Source organism: Sander vitreus, chromosome 20 (assembly GCF_031162955.1).
Source record: "Sander vitreus isolate 19-12246 chromosome 20, sanVit1, whole genome shotgun sequence".
Taxonomy (NCBI): domain Eukaryota; kingdom Metazoa; phylum Chordata; class Actinopteri; order Perciformes; family Percidae; genus Sander; species Sander vitreus.
Window position 1 is genome coordinate 9,918,824 of NC_135874.1, and position 20,991 is coordinate 9,939,814.

A 20,991-nucleotide genomic window follows, 5' to 3' on the forward strand; every position below is an offset into this window, starting at 1 on the left:
AACACAAATGCAAACAGGAAGACACGTATTCAAAACCGCCAGATGCATATTGTATAGCCTACTACTGACTAACGAAGTACTGCGTTCGTCAGTAGTATGCAGCATTTAAAAGTTAAATTGATTTAACTCCTGCCACTATTGCAATATTATCGATATTTTTGTATGATCAATGTTTGTTAATTTTATGAGATGTTATGGATGATGATGATGATGATGATGATAGCTCCCCTTATTGCAACTCATGGTGAAATAAGAATAACAAGATCAACGAGGGGAGACGGTTATATACTGCTATATAAAACATTGCTCAACAAAATTGCTTTTTCAGTTACTTAAAAGACTGAAAGCTTGAATACACAGTATTCACATTATTACATATATTATTCTATATTTCTAGTTTTTTTTAAATAACTTTTTACTGTTTACATATGTATTATTATATCTTACATTGTTGCATGATGCCTATCGTTTCTCATAAGCTGCTGTAACACTGCAAATTTCTCCGTTGTGAGACTAGAAATATTTTATTTGACGTCAGAGTCGGCATTCGCCCTCTGATTGGAGGACGTGTGTTTACGTAGAACGGTCCGGAAGATGTCGCTCAGCCCAGTCCTAAAAAACTTCCGCCTTAACTTGTAAAGAAAACATAGCAGCTAAAAGGCAATCGACGGCGTAACCAACCCATTTAAGAAGTCAGACCAAAGGTAGATACAATAACACATTTGACACGCAAATACCGACTTACAAATATGTCGTTAAGCAGTTTGTTGACGCGTTTTAGCTCATCAGCAAATACAAATCTCTAATTTACTGTAGCTTATACGTAGCTAAGCTACGCTGTTAACTGCTAGCAGTTCGCTACCATCGATTTGGTCGGCCATAGGCCTCAATTGGGAGTCTTTACGGCTAGATCGCGATCAATTGGTCACTATACCAGGTTAGTTATCGTTTTGACAAGTGATCTGTTGCCTTAAATAAAACACCAAACCTCAGTTCACGGCACATCAGCAACTTTGTTAGCTAGCTATGTCTAGTTAGCCGACTAGCTGTTAACCTGGGGCTGACTGTTTGCTAGTCAGTTTAGCCTGCCAGGTAGCCAGCCATCGCGTCAGACACTGTGGCTCATAAACAGTATTATTACTGTATATGTTATTGGACTGGTCATAAATGACAGTAGTAGCTAGTAGTCCAGAAAGCCAGCCGAATACCCAGATGCTTACCATTTAACTAGTTAACGTTAGCTAAGAACTAAAAACTGAGCTGTATTGCCATGCCTTTGTCAGTAATGTTTTCTTGTTCTTTAAACTAGACTCTTATAAATATATTAAAACAATTAAATAGAAAGACGTCTTGCTTTTAATGACTGCTCCTTGTTTAATATTTACATTACTACACATTTTAAGTTACTGTTTGGTCACATTGGCCTTGCTGTCACCGGCCAGGTAACCATAACTGTGCCACTCCCCTCCTCTATGTTTAAACAAGTCTTCTCTGGTATACGTGCAGTTTAGTGCCCCAAATTATTTTCCAAAAACTGAGTGTCCCAAATGATGAGGGTCTTATTTGAGACAGGTTAGGGTAGCAGGTTCATAATTAATTAAATACATTGTATGGGGAATTTGGGACACTAAACTGCACGTATACCGTCTTCTCTTTCTGCTCGTGGGTAAGCTACTGGAGTAGCTAGCTAGTAGAGCTTATTATATTATTTTAAAAATACAGTATTGATTGGTATAAATATTGGTATTAGGGGTGTAACGATGCATCGATCTGGATCGATATATCGATTCAATCATCAAGAATCCAATATCGATACATCATCTTTAAGATGCTCCTTTATTTTGAGTTTGTATTCTCTTTATTAAAAAGAGTAGCTTTTTAATGTATATGTCTGGAAGAGCTTAGTAATGAAATTGTCAAATCATTTTAGTTGCTTCTTGTAAATATCTATTTATGTAACTGATTGTGTAAGCTTATGTCTCCCATCAGTCGCAGGCCCCTTAATTTAACTAAATTGAAATCGTATCGTGGCAGACTTTGTGATATCAGTAAATATTGTAATGTTGTCAAAAGAATCAATATAATATCGTGATAAAATGCGTGATTCATTTACACCCCTAATGAGTTGAGTTTTGGCAAGTTTACATTTGAACTGTAACATGTCCTGCTCAGTACAAAACCAGTTCTGATGCCTAAACTCATCTAAAAGTGGTGCTTTCCCAAATATAATCTGTAATCTGTATACCTCACTGCGTGGAACTCATTGGAATCATTGTTTAGTAAGGCAACATGAGGATGTGACTGAATGAATAGCTGAAGCACTGAATTGTATAATGACACTGACTGCAGAATAAACTGTATTTGATGTGGATCGGTCATATCATAGCCAGTACCCGATCCACTTCATCAAGTTAGGATCAGTGCCTGATCAATACAGGTGGGACAGTGTTTCTTTTAGTATTTTTTTTTTTTTAAGCAATGGGGGCAGGTCTGTCCAAACAGGCTTTCCAACAGGCAGGATCATTTAAAAGGCAACCTACAGTACATTGTGCGTCTGCCCTATTTCTGATACCGTGGCGGCAGGAATTTTGGCGTGGCGGGCCGCCATTTCCAAATCAACACAGAGGGAACACTGTGGGAATTATAATACGATATCATCACAATACTTATGTCACCATACAATATTATTGCGATTTTAAATATTATTGCAATTGCAATTTATTACCTTACCAACTTCAAATTTGTCCCAATTTCAAATGATGTCCCCAAAAGGAAACTTTGTCAACTTCTGTTTTATCTAAAAAGATGAATTTATCTGTTTGTTTATCTCACTTCAATTGTATTGCTGCAAAATGGGATTGTCAAGCAGACAAATTGTCCAACACATATATAGTAAAAGATTGATACTTAGCGTCTGTGTATCGATACAGTATTGCCCCGGAAAATAATCGCGATGCTATGCTGTATCGATTCCCCCCCCTACTGATCAAGTGGATCAGATCAATACACTCACACTAACAACCAAATAAGAAGGAACCTTATTAAAATATACTCTCCTACTTAAAAACGTGGAGTCTTGACATATAGATTAAAAATCTATTAAGGACATGGTCAAACCAAACTTAATCAGCACCCTGCTGTATCTTTCAATTTCTTTTCTCCAGGCTCTTGTCACCCTGGAGCTTGTGCAGTTTTCAGAGTGTGTGTGAGTGGGTGAGTGTATGTGTGAGTGTGTGTGAGCTGCAGTTTCCTCTTCACCTTTTCACCAAGAGCTGCTCCTCCCTGGAGGATGACAATGGAGGAGATGAAGAATGAAGCGGAGACAAACTCCATGGTATCCATGACGCTGTACGCCGTAATGTACCCAGTTTTCAACGAGGTAAAACATCTAATGCTGACAGCAGCCATCTTTTTAAATTATACTATTTAAAAAATGATGTACAAATATACAGAGTTATTATTATAGTTGAGTAGATTGCTAAAAATATATATTTTTGTGACAACTAGACTATAATGCTGAAACACACACTGTATGATGTAAAGTGGTATTTGCTACATTATTTCCTCAAAGGATAGGGATACGATTGCAGAACTGCAAAATAAAACAAGAAACACTAGTGCCTGTTTAGACAGAGCAGTTAGGTTCAACATGGCACACACAGCTGCGTTTGAAACCCCTGCGAGTTCTAGTTAGTTGCTAGGTGACACAGTAACATCCCCAACATAGCCAGAGTTGGCTGCGATAATGTGTGTTTTCTCTTTTTGTTTCTTTCATTAGCTGGAGAGGATCAACCTAGCAGCAGCTCAGACTCAGTCTTTAAACTAGAATCTTATAAATATATTAAAACAGTTAAATAGAAAGACGTCTTGCTTTTAATGACTGCTCCTTGTTTAATATTTACATTACTACACATTTTAAGTTGCTGTTTGGTCACATTGGCCTTGCTGTCACCGGCCAGGTAACCATAACTGTGCCACTCCCCTCCTCTATGTTTAAACAAGTCTTCTCTGGTATACGTGCAGTTTAGTGCCCCAAATTATTTTCCAAAAACTGAGTGTCCCAAATGATGAGGGTCTTATTTGAGACAGGTTAGGGTAGCACAGGTGGTTTAGCAGGTTCATAATTAATTAAGGAGAATTTGGGACACTAAACTGCACGTATACTGTCTTTAGTAGAGCTTATTATATTATCTTAAAAATTGGTATTAGGGGTGTAACGATACATCGATCTGGATCGATGTATCGATTCAATCATCAAGGATCCAATATCGACACAAATGAAAATATCCATACATATGTCATCTTTAAGATGTGCCTTTATTTTGAGATTCCCACTTTATATGTATTCTCTTTATTAAAAAGAGTAGCTTTTTTAATTTCTATGTCTGGAAGAGCTTAGTAATGAAATGGTGTGACAACTAGACTATAATGCTGAAACAGACACTGTATGATGTAAAGTGGTATTTCTACATTATTTCCTCAAAGGATATGATTGCAGAACTGCAAAATAAAAAAATAAAAAGTGCCTGTTTAGATCCAGAGTTGGCTGCGATAATATGTGTTTATTCTTTTTGTTTCTTTCATTAGCTGGAGAGGATCAACCTTTCAGCAGCTCAGACGCTCAGAGCAGCTTTCATAAAGGTAGGACTATGCATGGATCAGATGACCTGAAACATAAAAGCACAGTTCCATTACTCTTCAAAACTGTAATACTACCTTTAGTTAAATCTAGGCTGCGTCCCAGTTCCCCTTTTGTGTTCCTTCAAAAAACACAGTCTACATTGTATCTCATGCTCTTCCCAATATTCTGCCAAAGATTTAGTTCCTTCTTCGAGGACACTGACAAGAACATTGTGTTCCAAACTGCAACATCCCATTTTCAGAATGACCTAACAACAAGGCCACTCCAGATGTTGCCCAATGCCAATTTCAGTTCATGGAAATGAATCAAAACATTCTCACATAGTACTGCGACACATGAAGTAAAACGACCCCAGCAAACAATAGCTGCATTCTTCCTGTGTAATGTTGAAGTAATCAGTGTTTGCAGTTTAGTTGTGCTGCTACAGTAAAAGAAAACTGCAGTTTGTTCTTTTGCAACCTTTAATCAACCTCTAGTGAGAAATTCTGTTGCCATCACATCACTTCCTTGTTTGTCTATGCCACTTGAATACAGTGATGAAGTAGTAATTACAGAGAGGGCATGTATGGACCCAACAAGTGTGGACATTGTCCTTTCTCTTGAAGAGTTAAATGGGGCGTATGTACATTTCACTGCAACTCAAGCATTCAATGGCATTTTAAATGAATAATGAAGCACTTTAAAATGTTACCTTAACCTTACCTTTTGTTGTTGGTAATGAAGTGGATATTAGGTTCAGTTTATGTGGTGTTCGTTATGATCAAGCACCTCCATTTACATGGATATTCACATGAGTTATGTTGATGATGCATCTCATCAATATGACATCAAAGGTGCTGATATTCACACAGGTGTTGTGATAGCCGATCATAGTCATCAGATGAGACTTTCTTAATATCTTGATCCTCTTTCTTTTTTTATTCATACACTGCTGTGATTGCACTGGAATAATGGAAGCCCAGTGGCCATAGGCTACCTCTGTGCTCCTGCTGCTGAGCAGCAGTGTCCACCGCGAGCACAGATGAAATATTGATGAAGCAGAAGCAGCTTAGTCGTTATCCAAACCAAAGGGAGACGTGATCGCCTTACGGCTGTTTTACTATGACATTTGTGGGTCTTTTGTTCACTTGTCTCACTGATTGGTCTCTCCGCTGCTTCCTGGCTGGTGTAACTCGAGGTTGAATTATTCAGGAGGAGAGCCTTTGTGCTTTCGCCTGAACTGCTCACAGCTGACATCGGCCATTCAATAAAGTTCTAGCTTTGTTCTCCGCAGCTCCAAGCCTCTTCTTGCTTTGGTTGGAGAACACAAACTTTGCTATACCTTATTTTCCTCTCATGTATGAATTGCTTGCTTCACTTACTCACCCTGCTTGCCTAATTGTCTTTTGTCAGGCGGAGAGGGAGAACCCTGGCCTGACTCAGGACATCATAATGAAGATCCTGGAGAAGAAGAACGTCCAAATCAACTTCACCGAATCCCTACTGCGCATGGCAGCGGATGATGTGGAAGGTGAGCATATGAGGAAAAAAAGGCATTGTGGTGCAAATCCAGGTTTGTAGATGATGCAGCTCTATGCCCCTCCCCTCTCCAGTCGTTCTGTTCTATTCTGACTTCAGCAGCTTGTTGGCTTTGTGTATCTGCCCGTTCATATAAATTGAGTCTCTGGGAATGTGCTGAACACCCCTTTTTCCTGCAGAGTTCATGATTGACCGGCCTGAGCAGGAGTTCCAGGACCTAAATGAGAAGGCCAGAGCTCTGAAACACATCCTCAGCAAAATCCCTGATGAGATCAATGACAGAGTACGCTTCCTACAGACGATCAAGTGAGAGAGCACGCACGCACGCACGCACGCACGCACGCACACACACACACACACACACACACACACACACACACACACACACACACACACACACACAGGTTTGTGGCACTATCTTTGTGGGGACCGGTCATTTACATAATGCATTCCCTAGCCCCTTACCTTAACCATCACAACTAAATGCCTAACCTTAACCCTTACCCTCACCCTAACCATAACCTAATTCTAACCCTAATCCTAAAACCAAGTCTTAACCCTCAAACAACCCTTTAAACTTGTGGGGTCCAGCATTTTGGCCCCACAAAGCTGTCGGGACCCCACAAATATACCGGTTTTTGGACCCCACGAATATAGTTAAACAAGCCCACCCCCCCACAGGCTGTTTGACAGGCTTAGTATTTTACAAATTAGTTTTTTTATTTGATGAACTTGGGCGCTGATGAACGAAATGGATTTTTTTTTCTCTTTTTCTTGTCTTTTTTTTTTTTTTTTTTTTTTTAAAGCATAAAGATAGTGGGGTGTGGGCAAGTAATGTAATCGGTGTATGCCTGAACACCAAGTAACACCGGTAACGCAGAGTATAGTTATACAAATAACCGCAATGTCCTTATTTCAGAGTATTACACCTCTCGGTTGAATTTGTGTTGTGAAATCACTCACTTGTGTTGCTGTTGGTTTCTCTACAGAGACATAGCCAGCGCCATAAAAGAGCTCCTGGACACAGTCAACAATGTCATTAAGAAATATCAGTACCAGAATCGCAGAGTGAGTAACGCAGACACAAACGCAGACCTGTGCACGTTTCTCACTTTTTCCACGTGAGAAATGACATATGATGTCTCTGTGTATTATTTTCCTGTCTGTTAAGGCTCTGGAGCACCAGAAAAAAGAGTTTGTGAAATACTCCAAAAGTTTCAGCGACACCCTCAAAACATACTTCAAAGACGGAAAGTAAGTGTAACCATAACACCCTAACATTTATTTGAAGGAGTATGTTTATGTTGCTTTTGGATCAGTTACTTGAATGTGATGACTATTCTTATTAAAAACCCTTAAGTTATTTTTAAAGGAACAGTTTGACATTTTGGGAGTCTGGTCATCTCAGCTGGTTGCCTGGCAATGTCACAGTGACAACAACACGTGTATCGGTGTTTTAAGCCCCCAAGGCACTAGGATTAGGCAATAGTTATGGTTAGGGTTAGGTGCCTTGAAGTCAACGGTCGCAGCGCTGCCTGGAAGGAGACGTTGGCGGCTTAAAACACCATCGAGCCAAAAAGACTCAGGAAGTCACTTTTTTCTTTGCTTTTTTCACAAACATTTTTTTGTTGTTGTTCCATGTATTAAACAAATGTGATAGAATGCATAATAAGCAATAATAGAGGGGCTGGTAGGCGGATTTTGTTACCTCTCGACACAGACAAGCTAGCTAGTTTCCCCTGTTTCCAGTCTTTGTGCTGAGCTAAGCTAACCTGCTAGGGGTGGTAGCTTCATATTTAGTAAACAAACATTATGAGAGTGGTATCAATCCCTAGCAAAGCAAATGTGCCAATTTCCCAAAAAGTCGAACTATTCCCAAACATTTGAGGATTATGCTCTTCATGTTAGGGGTGGTACGGTTCACAAAATCCACGGTTCGGTTCGTATCACGGTTTTAGGGTCACGGTTTTCAGTTCTATGCGGTTCTTATTTTTTCTTTTAATCTTTAACACTCCAGAAACTATATATATATATATATATATATATATATATATATCATATACGTCAGCATATGATATGTAGCTACAATTAGCATATTGAATGCATGTTGCACAATACATGCACACAGTGGCAGTTCTATCTATTGTTTTATTTCCGCCGTCATCACAGGTAACATGAAATCCAAAATGTTCCCACACACCAGACTATATACGACGCTGGCGCATCCTCCAACTCCGGGCAGCCTTCCTCATCTCTCCCACTTGACATTTCTTCATGTGACGTGACCTGCAGCACTCCACACAAATCTTTTTAAACTGACCTTTTTGTCGATCAAAAAAGCAGACAGATTCAGCAACTGTATGGCCTATTTCTCGCTTAAAATGTTTTCAGAAACGCTTTTCGGTGAACTATTTTCATAAAATACGAGATCGTATTCAGAACGAGACGCCATTAGAGTCTGTTTGGATTTCGGTGAATTCGGGAGCAGCAAGAACCACGTGACGCGTTCGTCCAGTCAGCTGCCATGTGTTGCGTTCGTCACGCTCATCCCCTCGTCGCTTTCCAGTAAGTGTTTTAACATAGGTGTCGAAAGTGGGCACTACGGCAGTAAGTGGTTAGTGCACATTAACAGCGTACTGACGAACCGTGCGACGCACACACGCTCCGAACCGAGACAAGCGAACCGAGTGGTTTGGATGTTTTTCATGAACCGTACCACCCCTATATATATATAGTTGTTGCTAAGTAGCCAACAAACTGACAACTGTTGTTAGTGTACAGTATAAAGGTCATCTGGACATTGTTTGTTTTCAAATCATTTAACCCCTCGTGATTATCTACATTGTAACCTTCCCCATTGTAGTCTATATGGTTTCATTTCCGGGATTGTTCAGGTGCCGCCTGATGTCCCTCATTTCGGCCAGATGTCCATCACCTTCCACTTTCTTTGCGTTGGCATTTTAAACTCCGGTGGATTTAGACTATGGTTAACTGCTCCTCAGATCTCTGCAGGGTAAATTCAGTCAGCTAGCTAGACTATCTGTCCAATCTGAAGTTTCTGTTGCATGACTGAAGCAACCTTTGAACGTACACGTTTCACCAAAACAAGTTCCTTCCCGAGGCTATTTTGCAGAGGCACCGTGGCTCCGTACAGCGCTTAGCGCCGCCCAAGACGATTGTGATTGGTTTAAAGAAATGCCAATAAACCAGAGCACGTTTTTCTCCCATCCCGGAATGCCGTGTGGACTAGCCAGACCCTCCTCCGCAGCGCTGTGGAGGAAGGTCTGGCAGTGCGAGACTACCCCCATTGTATCAAGAACCATAAAAGTTTAAGGAGAAAAAAAAGACCCTGGCGCAGGAATGTTTGCGTTTACTCAGTTGGTCATTTGTTAACTAAACCGACTGTGTAACTTTGAATGTCCTCCCAGAACCAGCTCCCCCCTGTTTCCTCACTATTTGTTTTAACAGAGTCTACGTGTTTCTCAAGTTGTAACTTTCTGTGTTCCCAGGGCGATAAATGTCTTCATCAGTGCAAACCGGCTCATCCACCAAACCAACCTCATACTGCAGACCTTTAAAACCGTGGCCTAGCCCTCAGAGACCACAGAGGTCCCCCTGTCCTGTGGGGAGCAACTGCTAGGATGGTGGAGGCTTGAAGAGCGCGTGACCCATATATGTAAATTAGAAAGAGTTGATTTTAGGGTTGGGGGTCGATTCCATTGGAGTCGATATTCGAGATTCCAGTTCAAAAGACTGAAAAGTGCCATTTTTTTTTTTTTTTCAATGAGGATTTTCCAGTCTTGAAATGGAACTGAATGGGCCCAAAGTCTTGGTTGATTGATTTTATTTGGACAGTTTTAATTTATAACCCTGGTCTTGTTGGGAGTAGGTGAGGCGAGGTGTTTATTAAAGACTAATTGCCATTTTTCTAATATATTCATGTTGATCATTTTACGTTTAGCTTTTCAAATCATGGCTACACATCTCAGCCCACATACAGTAGAGGTGTGTCTCCGTCGTCTATACTGGTTTATTCTTCTCGGCTCCTATTTGTGTCATTTTGCCATGGTCTGTACGCGCAGGATCTAGCTGCGGAGAGAGGAGAGGAAGCAGTTTTGGACATTTAAGAGGCAGACTCAGAATTAGTTTCTCTTTTATTATCAGAAGACAGAAAGCCAAATGACTTCCAGCACCGTGTGTGCTTACCAAGTCCTGTAACATTCCCTCCTCTCAGTGTAATGAAGTGGAGCCAGTCCCTGCTGTTGGGGGATGTAGAGAGAGAAATGAAAGTTCTGTATTTAACTGATATCTGGTTGCAAATGTTCAATAAATAGTTTCCAAATGATGATGCTTTTTTAAATGTGTCCGAGTCCAATATGTGTGGGGTGACTTGAGAAATGGGTTAAAAATGTGACACATGACGGCGGGGCGGGGGGGGTCTTTTATCCAAATGGTTGGAGGAGTCTGAGGATTTTGGAAAGATCTTCAGAACAGTGTTAAATGTTGTTAAATAACCTGGGATTTTCAAAGGTTGCCGGGTATTTTTCAGAAAATCCCATGCTGAGCTCTGTGGCTAGATGTAATGGAAACACTAGAGAGACCCAAACTGATTACTTTATGTGCACAGTTTTACTGAGACTGGTATATATTACATGAGCAAGAAAGCAAAGGAGAACGTTTGCTCTACCTGGAAGACTTCTCTGCTTCTTTTTTTGCTTTATGGGACATGCACAAGACAACAAAATCCTCATCCTCTATTAGGACCAACAAATGAGAAGTTGACAAAATCATATAGAATAACCTAAAAAAAACAAAACAACATAACCTTGTAAAATACGTCAGCATTTTAGCAAAGCTTGAGCAGTCTTTTTCGAGTTTTATTTTGTAAATAATGCCTGTTATCTTTAATGTCACTGCCTTCGATTTGATGAGCATGCACATCCTCACCAGCAGATGCTATTACTGTACCAGTTCATTTCCTTGATACTGCTCTTGTCAGCTGAAAGGCTGTTGCCTCGTTTATCAGGGCACTGGGACAAAAACATTTCCAGGATTTCCTGGAAATAACATAGCCGCAAACCGTGAAACTCCAAAGGGACAGAAAGGCTCCAGAGTAGCTCTTGTCTGTTTCATGCTCAAGGCAGAAGAATGGCTTTTGCTATGATGGTATGGTATTTGATCATTAATGCTAAGTAATTAATGGTCTTAAATGTAACTATGTGTGTGTGTGTGTGTATATATATATATATATATATACTGTTGCAATATATAACAGTATATAATATATAACAATGCACATATGTTACAAACTCTTGTTCTATTTGTAAAGTCTAGCTATATAGCTGTGCAATAAATGGAGTAAAAGTACAGCCAGTCCACAGCCATGGACTGGCTTTTAAAACTCAAACAGACTTTTTTCGACCAAGGGGAAACACCAGGTAAAATCTTAGCCTGGCGCTTAAAGCAACTTCAAACTGAAAGGGCTATTACTGTGCTTAAAAGACTTAAGGCTGGTGATATCATTGACCCCATCAAAATTAATGCGGCATTCAGAGACTATTACGAAAAATTGTACAGCTCCGAAAGGAACCCAGACATATCAAACCAAAATTCATTTCTATGTAATCTAAATATGCCTAAAATCTCAGAGGAGGAGAGGTTGGTTTTAGGGGGGAAGATAACTCTGGAAGAAATATCTACGGCAATAAAAAACATGAAAACTGGGAAGGCAGCTGGACCGGACGGCCTTCCCATTGAGTTTTATAAAAGGTTTGAATTCAAGCTATTGGCACCTCTCCTCGATATGTTTACCGATTCTTTGCAAAAAGGGATTCTGCCCCCCTCCTTAAGGGGTGCTTTGATCATACTTCTTCCTAAACAACATGGTCTCACAGAATTCCGTGAAATGAACACGGCCCGTTAACTCAAAATCATAATATTCGTAATATTGATGTTTTTGTCTAACGTTGTATTTGAGGATGTAAACAATGAAAATTTTAATAATAATAAAATACAGTTTCATGTATTTGTGTCATGTACTGTTTGCTCGGCCAGCCGGCCGGCGGCAGCAAACTGAAATGGAATGAAGCCCACTCACGGCAGACAGCAGAAACACAGAAGTCGAAAAATGGTTCTGGGGCCCCTCTATAGTGGGAGTTGTAGTTTTTAAATATATTGGTATATTTCTCATAATTAGAAGTTGGTAGTGTAGAATTTTGGATACACCCTGGTTTTTTTTGGGATGAAACACTGGTGTCATCAGATTTTTTTTAAATATAATCATTGAATAGGTGAAAATAGCTTATTACCATATTTGACAGTGCTTACAGTGGGAAAACTTTGGTGACCATCTACATGACAGCTGAGGTCCAGAGCTTTCTATAACAGCTGGTCCTATGTGTGTAGCACCTTCTGTTGCTAAATGACAAGCCTTCAAAGATGGACTGGGTTCAAGGTTCAGAGGTCAATATTTCAAAGCAGGAGTAATGTATCCTCTTCAGACTGACATATGTTACTGTCCAGGTTGAGAAGTTTCCAACGATGTCTTTGCTATAGTCCTACGACAACGTTTTCATTTTTACTATATCATGGAGACCACTTTGCAGGTGATACTTTATTGTCCCCAGAGGGATATCTGCCTTGAGTTCAAATGCTTCACACACAACACTTGACATATTGTTTTATCATACAACTGACATATAATTACAATAAAAAACATAAACAAAGTGATATGCAGCCAGACTGAAGCACATTATCAGCCACAATCTATTGCTCATCTTTCACAAACAGTGACAAGACCTAAACACAACCATATGCATTATATCATGAAGCTATTCCACAACCAGCCTTAAGCAACATTATTTAAAGTTTTAATTGAGGTAGGTCCAAATAAGGCCTATAGTTTAGAAATATTTAGTTAACATTGGGGTGCCAGCAGAGGATAAGAGCTACTTGGCATGGAGAATAAAGATCAGACCATATTCTCTGTGCTTGCCTGGAGAGACTGGTTTCTATCCACAACCTTCATGACAGTCAACTGACAACCAAACTTTAAATGAGATGTTTTTAGATATTGTCATGCTTTCTGACATATGAATATGCTCTGTAATGCAGCCCTGTATAACATAAACCCTCTGATTCACCGTGAGTGTGAACACGGGCCTTCCAGCCAGGTGTTGTCCACATGAACACCAAGGTGCCTATAGGATTAGAGCCGATTATTGGTTCATCATTTATGACCTCTGATACCCTCTGACCCATGTCACAACATCACAACCGACTGCTCAGTTTGTGAAAAAAATGCCAAAACACATGTTGTATATGTACACAAACAAAGCTACATCTCTGTAAACAAAAACCTCAGCAACAATCTGCTTATCCTTTTAATTTCCTGAAATGCTTCCTAAAACTCGTCCCTTCTTAATTTTGAAGGCTATATGGCTACAAGCTGTAACCACGGTGATTGATATGAGGATCATCTTCTGAATATAATAATTAATATGTTAGGCCTGCCATAAATTGATATTTCAAAAAGTCAGTTATTTGCTCATTTTGTGTTTCTCTGTTCTGTGCACCATCCAATATTACAAGGTTCATATTGTGGAATCTGTTCTGTATGTCTGAATGATAAATGGTGCTAATAAAAAATTGAACTAAAAATTGAACTGTTTTTTTTCCCTTTAGTCTTTGTTATTAACATTCATCAACCACAAAATTAGAAAATTGTGTTTTTAAATAACGATGCATGGAAAATAAAATAAAAAATGCTTCTCTTTGTAAGTAGTTTATTTTTACAAGTCAAAACAAATGCTAATAAGTCAAACATAAGCATAAAACACTATTTTTGTATATATAATATACATATATTTATTGTACAAATTCTCACGTAGGCTACAACGTGCAGCAAGCTTTTACAGACGCCGTGCGGTAATTACTACGTCACTTCCGGAGTCTTCAACTGATTTGATTTGTTGTCACAATACATGAGACAAATACACGTCATTTCCGGAGTATTGTGCGGATTTTTTTTAAACGTTATTACGGTGCATAACTTACTGGAACAAAGCTGAGCAACGTGTTGTTGCTTGTGACTAAACCATTGATTGTATATATGTACATTGAAGCGATACTGGCGTTAAAAACCCGCTGATCGCTGTCTGAGTCTGTGAATGAATGCCCGCATTGCATTGTGGGATATCGGCTTTGAATGCGTGTCAGTAGCTCGGATCATATCGTAATGTTCTGTATTAGCCTACAGCATACTGTAATATTTCACCGGTAATAAGACCGAAATAATATTATTAAAATAAAGAAATGTATACTATGATAACATCTAAATATATGTTGCTAGATGTAGCATTATAGTTTTAAAAATATAAATAAACAACAAAACAATCCAGCTTCCCTGGCCGAAATAGACCGAAATAATAACATTAAAAGAAATACAAATAAACCATGATAAGATCTGGTGAATAAATGTTGATTAAAACAGCGGTTATTGGGCTAAAAATACCAATAATAGCAAAGCTATACAGCTTCTCTGCCACAGCCCAACTGGCAGAAAGAAACGTGCTGTGATCAGGGAATCCGTGCGTAGACCACGGATGATGCCTGTCATTGACTTGTCATTGACACGTGGGCCCGTCACGGAATTTTCAGCGATCCGTGAAACTGTCACAGATTTTGAGTTAAGGGGCCGTGTTCATTTCACGGAATTCTGTGAGATCAGGTTGTCCTAAACCTGGGATGTGAGAATCTAAGACCTGTAAGTCTTTTAAATTCGGATTTAAAAATATTCTGCAAAATCTTAGCAAGAAGACTAGAAGGTTTACTACCTGGAATTATAGATGGAGATCAAAATTGATTTATTTTAGGACGTCAGGGCTTTCACAATGTTAGAAGAGTCCTAAATATTCTACATAACCAAAGAGAGGTACCAGACAGCTTTTGTATCTCTAGACGCAGAGAAAGCATTTGACAGGGTGGAATGGGCATGTCTGTTTGAAGTACTAGAAAAATTTGGGCTTGGGAAGAGTTTTTGTAAGTGGGTGAAACTGCTATATAGAGAGCCATGTGCAGAAATAATTACTAATAATAATCTATCTAAACCAATTCAGATCAACAGGGGGTGCAGGCAGGGCTGCCCCTTGTCGCCTCTATTATTTACGATAGCAATCGAACCTTTAGCAATTGCGATAAGACAGCATTTACTGATCTCGGGTATATCTATAGGCCAGGTCGAGCATCGCATTGCTCTTTATGCTGATGATGTAATTATTTTCCTTACAAATTTGGGCGATTCCATTCCAGCACTTATGGATCTCATCAGAAGTTTTGGCAATATTTCAGGCTACAAAGTTAACGATTCCAAATCCTCTATTTTACTGTTTAACTTGGATGAAAGAATAGACCCTCCGTCCTGCGTGAGTCAACTCAATTTGGTTACTAATTTTACTTATTTAGGTATTCAAATAACTCACACACTTCTCCGGGAACCATCACCTTATCGTGGTGGAGAGGTTTGTGTGTCCCTATGAACCTGAGGGCTGTGTTGTCTGGAGCTTTGTGCTCCTGGTAGGGTCTCCCAAGGCAAAGTGGTCTCAGGTGAGGGGCCAGACAAAGAATGGTTCAAAAATCCTATGAAACATCAAGGAAGGGATGAAGTGACCCTGCCCGGAGGAAGCCCGGGGCCCCCGTCTGGAGCCAGGCCCAGATGGAGGGCTCGTCAGCGAGCGTCTGGTGGCCGGGTTTGCCACGGAGCCCCGTGAGCCCGAAAAAGCTACGTGGCGGACATCTCTCCATCCCATGGGCCCACCACCTGTGGGAGGAACCACTGGGGTCGGGTGCGCTGCCACATGGGTGGCAGTGAAGGTCAGGGGCCTCGACGGACCAGACCCGGGCAGCAGAGGCTGGCTCTGGGGACGTGGAATGTCACCTCTCTGTGGGGGAAGGAGCCGGAACTTGTGCGGGAGGTGGAGCGCTACCGGTTAGATCTGGTGGGGCTTACCTCTACGCACAGTCTTAGTTCTGGAACCATACTCCTGGATAGGGGTTGGACTCTTTTCTTCTGCGGAGTTGCCCAGGGTGTGAGGCGCCGGGCGGGTGTGGGGATACTCACAAGCCCCCGGCTGAGCGCCGCTACGCTGGAGTTTAACCCGGTGGACGAGAGGGTCGCCTCCCTACGCCTGCGGGTTGTGGGGGGGAAAAACTCTGACTGTTGTTTGTGCATATGCACCGAACAAGAGTTCGGAGTATTCGGCCTTCTTGGAGACCTTGAGTGGAGTCCTGCATGGGGGCTCCAGTCGGGGACTCCATAGTTCTGCTGGGGGGACTTCAACGCGCACGTGGGCAATGATGGAGACACATGGAGAGGCGTGATTGGGAGGAACGGCCTCCCTGATCTAAACCAGAGTGGTTGTTTGTTGTTGGACTTCTGTGCTAGTCATGGATTGTCTATAACGAACACCATGTTCGAACATAGGGATGCTCATAAGTGTACTTGGTACCAGAGCACCCTAGGCCAAAGGTCAATGATCGATTTTATAATCGTTTCATCTGATCTGAGGCCGTATGTTTTGGACACTCGGGTGAAGAGAGGGGCGGAGCTGTCAACCGATCACCATCTGGTGGTGAGTTGGGTCAGGGGTGGGGAAGACTCTGGACAGACCTGGTAAGCCCAAACGGGTAGTGCGGGTAAATTGGGAACGTCTGGAGGAGGCCCCTGTCCGACAGACTTTCAACTCACACCTCCGGTGGAGCTTTTCGTGCATCCCTGTGGAGGCTGGGGGCATTGAACCCGAGTGGACAATGTCCAAAGTTTCCATTGCTGAAGCTGCGGTGAGGAGCTGTGGTCTTAGGGTCTTAGGTGCCTCAAGGGGCGGTAACCCACGAACACCGTGGTGGACACCGGTGGTCAGGGAAGCCGTCCGACTGAAGAAGGAGTCTTTCCGGGATATGTTATCCCAGACGACTCCGGAGGCAGTTGCAAGGTACCGAAGGGCCCGAAGGGCTGCAGCCTCTGCCGTGAAAGAGGCAAAGCAGCGTGTGTGGGAGAAGTTTGGAGAAGACATGGAGAAGGACTTTCGGTCGGCACCAAGGTACTTCTGGAAAACCGTTCGCCACCTCAGGAGGGGGAAGCGGGGAACCATCCAAGCTGTGTACAGTAAGGATGGGACGCTGTTGACCTCAACTGAGGAGGTAATAGGGCGGTGGAAGGAGCACTTTGAGGAACTCCTAAATCCGACTAATACGCCCTCTATGGTAGAGGCAGAGCTGGAGGATGAGGGGGGATTGGCATCAATTTCCCTGGTGGAGGTTGCTGAGGTAGTTAAACAACTCCACAGTGGCAAAGCCCCAGGAATTGATGAGATCCGTCCAGAAATGCTTAAAGCTCTGGGTGTGGAGGGGTTGTCTTGGTTGACACGCCTCTTCAACATTGCATGGAAGTCTGGGACGGTGCCTAAGGAGTGGCAGACCGGAGAGGGTGTGTGCCAATTACAGGGGTATCACACTTCTCAGCCTCCCCGGTAAAGTCTACTCCAAGGTGCTGGAAAGGAGGGTTCGGTCGATAGTCGAATCTCAGGTTGAAGAGGAACAATGCGGATTCCGTCCTGGTCGTGGAACAACGGGTAGTCGGGGTGGAGAGGGGTTGCAGTTCGGTGGGCTGGGGATCTCGTCGCTGCTTTTTGCAGATGATGTGGTCCTGATGGCATCATCGGCCTGTGACCTTCAGCACTCACTGGATCGGTTCGTAGCCGAGTGTGAAGCGGCTGGGATGAGGATCAGCACCTCTAAATCGGAGGCCATGGTTCTCCTTACCCCAAGTGAAGGAGTTCAAGTACCTTGGGGTCTTGTTCGCGAGTGAGGGGACAATGGAGCGGGAGATTGGTCGGAGAATCGGCACAGCAGGTGCGGTATTACATTCAATTTATCGCACCGTTGTGACGAAAAGAGAGCTGAGCCAGAAGGCAAAGCTCTCAATCTACCGGTCAGTTTTTGTTCCTACCCTCACCTATGGTCATGAAGGCTGGGTCATGACCGAAAGAACAAGATCCAGGGTACAAGCGGCCGAAATGGGTTTCCTCAGGAGGGTAGCTGGCGTCTCCCTTAGAGATAGGGTGAGAAGCTCAGTTATCCGTGAGGAGCTCGGAGTAGAGCCGCTGCTCCTTTGCGTCGAAAGGAGCCAGTTGAGGTGGTTCGGGCATCTGGTAAGGATGCCCCCTGGGCGCCTCCCTAAGGAGGTGTTCCAGGCACGTCCAGCTGGGAGGAGGCCTCGGGGGAGACCCAGGACTAGGTGGAGGGATTATATCTGTAACCTGGCCTGGGAACGCCTCGGGATCCCCCAGTCGGAGCTAGTTAATGTGGCCCGGGAAAGGGAAGTTTGGGGTCCCCTGCTGGAGCTGCTACCCCCGCGACCCCACCCCGGATAAGCGGATGAAGATGGATGGATGGATGGAAATAACTCACAGCTTAGAAGAAATAGTTCAAACCAATTACATTTCTGCTATCAAATCTACTTATGAATCATTTGAAAGATGGTCATCACTCCCAATTTCTCAATTAGGCAGAATTAATATATTAAAGATGAGTATTCTCCCCAAGCTACTATATCTCTTCCAAAACATCCCCCTGCCACCTCCTCCACACGTCTAAAGAAACTTTTGTGCAATTTTATATGGAGAAATAGATGCCCCAGACTGCGCTTGTCTCACAACAACTTGTTGTGGTACTATTGGGCTGCTCAAATTAGAACTATGAGGTATTATTTTTCGGGAGGAAAATCACCAGCATGGACAGATATTGAATCTGGTTCTGAAAAGATTTCTTTACCTGCATATATAGATTTGGATACTTTTAAAAACCTTAAAAAGAAGACCTCTAATCCTATACTAAAAAACATGATCGTGGTATGGCATGAGGTACATAAATATTTAAATGAAACTCCTGTTCTTTCCAGATTTGGTCCGATTTGGGGTAACAACCGTTTTGTGCCGGGTAGAGCTGGTTTTAAAGTATGGGCTGATAGAGGAATGAAACAAATAAAGGACATGTATAATCCAGTAGATGATCATATTAAAACATTTGAGGTCCTAGTAGCCATGTATGATATCCCCCATAAACATTTCTTTAAATATTTAGAACTCGTAAGTTTTATTAGATCTTGTCCAAATCAATCTATTACTATCCCAACCCTTTCCTCACTGGAGAAAAATTTGGTCAAAGATCCCTTCGGGAAAAGAATCATTTCGGGTATATATGACCTTCTGAGTGACAGTTCACTTGACTCCTCAGACTCTAAACTAAAAGCATGGGAGGGAGACCAAAAGAGGAAATTACAAACAAAGAGTGGATTACTGCATGTAAGAATGCTCATTCTCAAACTGCTAATACAAGGCTAAAATTGCTGCAATACAATTGGTTAATGAGAAAATACATTACGCCAGTAAAACAAAATTTATTTAATCCTAGTATTCCAGACCTTTGCACAAGATGTGGGGAAGATAAGGGAAAATGTTTTCATTGTATATGGGAATGCCCCAAATTAAGAGAATTCTGGGAAGATGTTAGAAGGTTAATACAAGAAATTGTATCAATATGTATGATAATAGAACCTAAGTTGTTTTTGTTAGGCATATACCCCAAAAATTATTATATTAGTTGTGGGAAAAAGATTTTTGTAAACTTTTGCCTACTACAGGCCAAAAGATTAATTGGAAACATGGAAAAGCAGCGGAAGACCAAGTACCAGACAGTGGTTAAAGGAAATGTCTTTATGTCTTCCTCTGGAAAAGATCACCTTTACACTTAAGGACAAACAAGAGGAGTTTCAACGGATATGGGGCCCCTTTATAGACTACATTAGGGGCAAAGATCTATCTCTTATGCTCGGTGAACTGGGGGAGGGATAATGATAACCTCTGCAGTAAAGGACATTCAGTATACCTGCTTAGATTGAAATTTAGATAAGGCACTATAGTGTACCCACATTCCCATTTTTTATTTTTTTTTTAAACTTAGTTACTCTAGTTTTATCCTTTATTTCTTTATTTCTTTATTTTTTTACACGGGCTTCTGTGCGTGTGTGTGCGTGTATATGTGCATGTATGCATAAATACTATGTTATTTAATTTGATTATCTCTTCTTCGCAAATGTCATCATTTTATGAATGGAAACGGGTGGTTGCTGCACAAATATATGGATGAGTGCGTGTGTAAGGGTACTTATATAGGTATATAGCTAATAGATATAACAGTTAATATATTCTTCAATGTAGATGGTTAAAAGACTACATGTATGTGTGTACATGTATACCTCACTCTTACTGGGATGTTGTAAAAAACATCTTTTCTTTTATTTATGTATGGGTGTGTATGGTAGTACATCGCCTGTTCATGGGTGTATATACATATATATGTATAAATACAGATTTTATATATATTTTATATATATATATATGTTTTTTTTAAATTGTTTTTTATTATTATTATTATTATTTAGTTATTTGTTTAAAATGAAAACTCAATAAAGACATTGTTCAAAAAAAAGTACATCCAGTACATTTCCTTCTGAATTGTAGAGAAACAGAGGTATAAAGTGGCATTTTATGGTAATACTCAAGCAAAGTCCAAGTACTTAATTGCTGTACTTGAGTGAATGCACTTTGTTACATTCCACTACCATTTCAAACTTCTGCGACAGAAATTAAACATTAAGCCGTCTGATAATAGAAGCCTGGTCCTGCAAAACCAGTCGACCAAAGGATACATTTGTATAAAGCTCTCCCTAAGTAGGGCAGGTATTGATTCGGAACAATAAAAATAATTTACTTAAG

At 41.2% G+C, this 20,991-nt stretch overlaps 1 protein-coding gene across 1 annotated transcript; it reads left to right on the forward strand.

Moving 5' to 3' along the window:
- The first annotated feature begins 593 nt into the window (after positions 1 to 593).
- Positions 594 to 10,520, forward strand: LOC144535237 (programmed cell death protein 10). The gene is made up of 8 exons (XM_078277574.1): positions 594 to 704; positions 3,165 to 3,379; positions 4,588 to 4,641; positions 6,035 to 6,152; positions 6,340 to 6,466; positions 7,150 to 7,228; positions 7,332 to 7,414; positions 9,670 to 10,520. Exons 2-8 carry the CDS (start codon positions 3,290 to 3,292, stop codon positions 9,749 to 9,751), a joined length of 633 nt encoding a protein of 210 aa, XP_078133700.1. The 5' UTR covers positions 594 to 704; positions 3,165 to 3,289; the 3' UTR covers positions 9,752 to 10,520.
- The last annotated feature ends 10,471 nt before the right edge of the window (positions 10,521 to 20,991 follow it).